The 6,000-nt window shown below is 37.6% G+C and overlaps 1 protein-coding gene across 1 annotated transcript in view; it reads right to left on the bottom strand.

Annotated features, from left to right (window-relative positions):
* Positions 1–6,000, bottom strand: part of Cerkl (ceramide kinase-like) — a gene marked incomplete at its 5' end in the record, with an annotated part of 107,911 nt that overhangs the window by 24,677 nt on the left and 77,234 nt on the right. The window contains 1 exon segment of the mRNA XM_013512521.1: positions 3,267–3,330. Coding sequence (XP_013367975.1) covers positions 3,267–3,330 — 64 coding nt within the window.

Below are 6,000 nucleotides of genomic sequence, written 5' to 3'. Positions count from 1 at the left end.
AAAAAAAAAAAAAAAAAAGAAAGGAGATTTTACTTTTACCCTAGTAAATAACACAGATCTCATGGTCAAGTTGATAAAAAGTCAATATTAGCCAAATAATGTCTACATCATTGTGGATCTACTTAATGTTAAAATAAACAAAAAAAGAAAACTGTAATTCAATAAAATCAGAAAAGGATTAGGAAACAAATAGCAAAAAAATACTATATTTACAATTGTGTAAAGGCAACAGGTTGGTTTAACTATATTCACATGAATAAAGGCCACGGTTTGTGCCTGTAGTATATGCAACTCATTCCACTCCTTTGTTTGCCCTTACAAAACCACCTCTTCACACCCAGTGGAAAGCAGGGTGATACGGACTCAGAAACCCCTCCAAGCTTTAGCAGTGGATCCTGAGTGCCACTAGAATGTACTACAGTGGGGAAGGAGCTGTCATCAGTACCATATGCTCTTTCTGTTGGCTTTAGAAATGTCACAACGTGTCTTCACAGAAACATACATAACTTGACTTTTTTAAACTCTAAAATTTTAGGAAATTGCATTTTTTTTTTTTGGTCTTTTTTTGAGACAGGGTCTCGCTGTGCAGTTCAGGCTGGCCTTGAGCTCACTTTGTATCCCAGGCTGGTCTCAAACTCGCAACAATCCTCCTGCCTCAGCCTCCCGAGTGCCGGGATTACAGGTGTGCACCACCATGCCTGGCCAGGAAATTGCATTTCTTAAACATCATTTGCCAGATTATTTTTGCTTTGCTGAATAATATACAGTGAATCCGGGATCATAACCTTCCTGGCCTGTGTCTAGAAAGTGCTAGATATCACTAGTGTTGGCCCAATCACTTCCTACCTACACCACCTGACTGCAGTCAAGCAGAGATGGCTCAGGTTCTTGAAGGAATGTGACTCCATTTCTCATCAAAATGAAATAACATCCTAGCTACTCAGGAAGCTGAGGTAGGAGGATTGCAAAGTTTGAGGCCAGCATGGAGAACTTAGCAAGACTTTGTCTCAAAACTTAAAAAATAACAATTATGGGCCAGGGATACGGAGCACCTGCTACCATGTCTGCACTCCCAGGTTCAAGCACCAGTACAGCTTCTCCCTCACACAAAGGAACACTCTGTTACCTCATATCATCCTTCAATCATTTCTATAAATTGTTTCGAAAGTGCTTCTAAGGCCACTCTTCAAACAGGTTTAAGGTTAGGGAATTCACCTATGTAGAACACTCACTTTGAAACAATTCCACTTGGTAGAAAATTACTGTTGTGAAGTACAAAATGAAATTATGTTCCTTTTCATCTCCCCATACCTTTTCTATCTATTTCTAAGTACCGGTACTTAAAATTAACCTTTTGCTAAGAGAATATCCCAACCACCACACACATCCTACCAGAAAAACTGAACCTATGAACATAAACGAACTATTTAAAGGATTTCACAACAAGCTGACTTCTAACAGAAATGTTAGTCCAAAGTAACCATCATTAGCTACTTTTATTTTGGACTATCATGAGTCCAAAGTAAAGCAGCGTACTACAGGGTTTGCAAACAGTAGATTTACAGGATTCAATTCACAGAATGGTCAGGCCAAACAATTTGGCTTCAGAATACAGCAGTAATGATTGAAGGATCTGTGTATTGTTTAGCAGCACAGTGCAGAATGGGGACATCTGCCTGAGAAATAAGGATTTAAATATTCAAGTAAAGAGAAAAACATTATCACCGTGCACTGAGCAATAGCCATTCTTCTGTGAAGTTTGTTCTAATTCTTGCCTCAGTGTAACTATCAGTAGAATCTACCTATAGATACCACATTCTGCAGGAGACTTCACTTTGCTGGTGGGCAAGTCCAGGTTTAATGTCTGTGACAGTTGCCATTAGATTCATATAACCATGATTTAAAGCAAGGACTCCTCTGTAATCCATCTACCCGCATGTACTCAGGGTTTGGCGCACGTGGCATATTAAAGTAGGTAGGCTGAGGGCATGACTCTCTGTTACTTTTTCTTAAACATTCCTTCAAGATAATTTCCTAAATGTAATCCATTCATGCTTCTGTGTAGTTCTAAGTGTAAAGTTGTAAAGTAATTACCGACCTCATACACTTGATCCTCAGTTTTTGTATAATACTGCTACGTCAGTTGAGCCCCCTTCATTAAATGCCTTTTTACTAAATCATCTTTTACTTACCAAATGCTTTCATCCTCACCAGCCACTTTTTCCTAATCAAAATATATTAAGCACTTCTGAAAAACAGTGCTCTGGATGGCCTGTTCTGATGGAATCACTTTGCTCCATGCATCCTAGTATTTCTTTCTTTTTTTTTTTTTTTTTGGTACCGGGAATCAAACTCAGGACCTTGTGCTTGCCAGGCAGGCGCTTGTGCTGCTGAGCTATATCCCCAGCCCCATCCTAGTATTTCTTTGTGAGATTAAAGCCTTTCACTTTCCTGACTCTGTCTCTTGTTGCTCCCAGCCCATCACCATGCAAGAGAAGTAATTTTCACACTTGCCAATTTTTTAAAGCTCTCACATATTCACTCTTGCAAAAAAATAAAATCTTCCCTAAAGGAATATATTTTAGTCATGTATCAACCCATAACTCTTAGCAAATCAATTCACCTGATTTTTAAAAAGGGCTATTAATGTATACTACTTGTCTTTTTAACATTCATATGCTGGTGAGTAATCTCTGCATTCTCCACCAATACACTGCAGACAGTTTCCAGAGCCTACTATGAATAACACATCTATGTGATAGTCACTAAATTATGAGATAATTAAAATTACTATCTTTTCTTCATTTTGAAAGTAATACATTTGTGATTATAAAATATCTATCCCAGTCAACCAGAGCTAAATTAACCACTGGTAACTATTAAAACTATCAATACATTAGCAAAAGAGGATCAATGGATAATGGATAATAGTAACCCATCAATGTTTTTCTAGATACATGGTAAAAGCCCAAAACTAAGAATTATAAATGCAAACAGGTACACATAAGTAAATACCGGGTAGTGCCCTATGATTTTCCAACATTTATAACATGATTTCTATTTTTGCTTTTCTGGGCTAGATCCTGAAAGTTGGATGCCATGCTATATTCTCATGCAGTCTTTTTGCACAGATCTGAAAAAACAGCCTCATTGCATATATCACAAATGTTTAAGAATTATAAATCACAAATGTATGGCTAAAAAAAATAATACAACATTTACTAACACAAGCCATATGATATACAGAGGGTAATAATGGAACATACCCATCAAATCCCTGGAGTTCACATTCCTGAAGCAGGGACAGTGCATGGCCTTTATATTCTGTTACTGTTAAAAAAACACACACACACAGTGAAAGTTTCAAATAATGCTCTATATCTTTTTAACTGGGTTTGGCAAGAGAATATGATTAACATATGGTCAGGTCATAAAACAACATTTATTCTTGAATATTTATATTTTAATCATAGGAAAGAGGATTAAATGTTAGTTGCTTGGTGTGTTTTATAGCTTTATGTAAAAGAGGGTCACATATCTGTTCCAACTACATAAATCATCTGAGAATATCCAACACACACTGCTTAGAGATTTATCTTGGTGCCTGTCTGTTTAGTATTCACTAAATAAGACACAAGTCCTTTAAATCAGAAGCTGAGGAGCAGAAGTATTTTGAAAATACAGCATATTAGCTGGCATCGGACAGTCAATGTTAAATCGCTTTGGCAACCTTACATGCATAAATTAGTGGAAAGGTTGGTGTAAGATTTACATACCAGAAGATTGTGTACATGGAACTGCTAGGCTAAAAAAAAAGGAGTTGGATGTGAAAATATAAAGTCAAGCCAACACCAATGATAAGAAGAGACCCAGCTCGGGAAAAGGGTAGCACATAGGCCCACCACAGCCTGCATCCTCCGAGGAAATGAATCTGTCACACTGGATTGCTGTCTCCACAGTCACTGATGCCCTACGCAGTATTGCAAATGCCAGTGAAGGCAGGATAAATGGGCACACTGCAGATGGCACCAAGCATCACAACCACATTTAGCATTTTCTAGGACAGCTCTGCCAGAAGAGGCAAGCCAGCTGTACCCACCCATCAAAGATTTCTGCTGACTGACATGACACTGCAGATGGAATTTTTGTGTAAGAATGTGCATCATTATATGCAAGATTACATTAATCTTTCATGCCTGTCTGTCCCTGGTGCCAGCACGGTTCAAGCTTTTCCTATAATGTTTTTAGATATTGTTAAAATTACTAGTCTTGGTGTCTAAGAGAATCATTCTGTATCCAACAGTGTTACATTGTAATTCTCTCACAGCCTACTCAAAAGCTATTAACGTTCATATGGTAAAACCATTCTCTATTAAATTCTAATCAGAAGAAAGTATAATTAAATATAAAATATTAATATTAATAAACTTGGAAGATTATGTTATCATAAAAGATGTATCATTTGTGGCCACAGCAAGTAGTTGTAGCCATACAATGCAAAAAAATAAAATGTCTTGCATGCACACAAAAATGAAGGACATTATGAAGAAATATGTATGTTTAGAGTCGATGTATCAACTCTTGATTTTATACCAAAGCTTACTTTGGTAAGCCTTTTTAGATCAAATACAAAATCAGCTTTAGGATTATGTTATGGCTGAATGGTATTTTTATTTAGAAAAAAATTAAGAGTCTAATTTTTTATCATTCAAGTAGAACTTGACTATCAGTAATGCACCCTGTCCAGGAGTAGAATTTTCATGTGGTATATCATAAGTTAAATAAAATTATTGAAGTAGAACAAAAAGTGCACAAAACTTAAAATACTCAGTTATAAAACATATTTAAAGCAGAATGATCAAAAAGAATACTCCCTTTGGCCTCAAGGAGTTTGTGGGCTGGAGATACACAACACGCCCTTTCTGTTCAGAAGATCTGGAGTCTCTGCTGTTCATTGGTCTTTGGACACAATTCCTACTGCTGGGATCCCCCTCTCCTCAGCAAAAAAAATTTCTCCCCGAGGAAAACAAAACTGGGGGACAGTAATGTGGAGTCTGATATTGAATGTTGGTATTGAATTTGAAATAAAACCAGATGAGATCTGATTTGGAGATAGGAAAAAAATATTATTCCAGTGATAAAATTCTGAGATAAGATACTGAGATATCATTTCCTTCCCTGGCCTACAAGTATTTCAAACTCCGTAAGTTGAAAATGTCCTGCTTCAAATATCTTTTCTCTCAAATGTTATTTTGTGTGTGTCCCAACATCCATTCCCTAAGATGGGAAAATGACTTTGTCGTGGATTATTGCTTTCATCCACTCTCCAGATCCACTCCATGGCCAGCACCGATGTTCCTAGTGTTACTTGTGCTGCACCGTCCCTCCATCCCTCCAGGCCAGCGCTCCGGGCCTGGTCACGAGCATCTTTCATGCGTTCCCTGCCCTCTTCTTTAGTCTCCCTCCAATTTCCATTCCACTGTAGCCAGTGACTTTTACAAACATATTTAATGATGCCGCTTCCTCATATAAATCCTATGGGTGACTCTTCCTTGGCTCTAGGGATAAAATTTCCAACTTCTTTTTAAATTTCCAACTTCTTAACTCACATGTAAGTGCTGAAAACAGGACTGGCCGTATGCACTCACAATTAAGGGGTAATGAAACAATCTTTGACATAGAATTTTGTCTCTCTCTAGCTGTATTATTATGCATGAAAGTTACTATGCAGATTTTTATTAAAATGCAAGTAAAAATGAAAAGAGGAATGCTTTAGACCAAGTGACAGAGACCCCTTTAGACCTCTCCATGAAGTAAACAGCCCGCTGAGGCACATGTGCCCCAGCTTCGCCACCGTCTGTGGCTATGAATACATTTTGTGACTCAGTTTCATCAGATTGCCTAGTTTTAGGCTGGGCAAGATCAGGAATGGGAAGAGGCATTTCCAGTGAATGGAAGGCTTTAGGTGGAGCCATAAAGAACCAAAGACAATGAACACAA

Source organism: Chinchilla lanigera, unplaced genomic scaffold (genome assembly GCF_000276665.1).
Source record: "Chinchilla lanigera isolate Chin_1 unplaced genomic scaffold, ChiLan1.0 scaffold00002, whole genome shotgun sequence".
Lineage (NCBI taxonomy): Eukaryota > Metazoa > Chordata > Mammalia > Rodentia > Chinchillidae > Chinchilla > Chinchilla lanigera.
The sequence above is the reverse complement of the archived record's forward strand: the minus strand, read 5'-3'. Positions and strand labels throughout refer to the sequence as shown.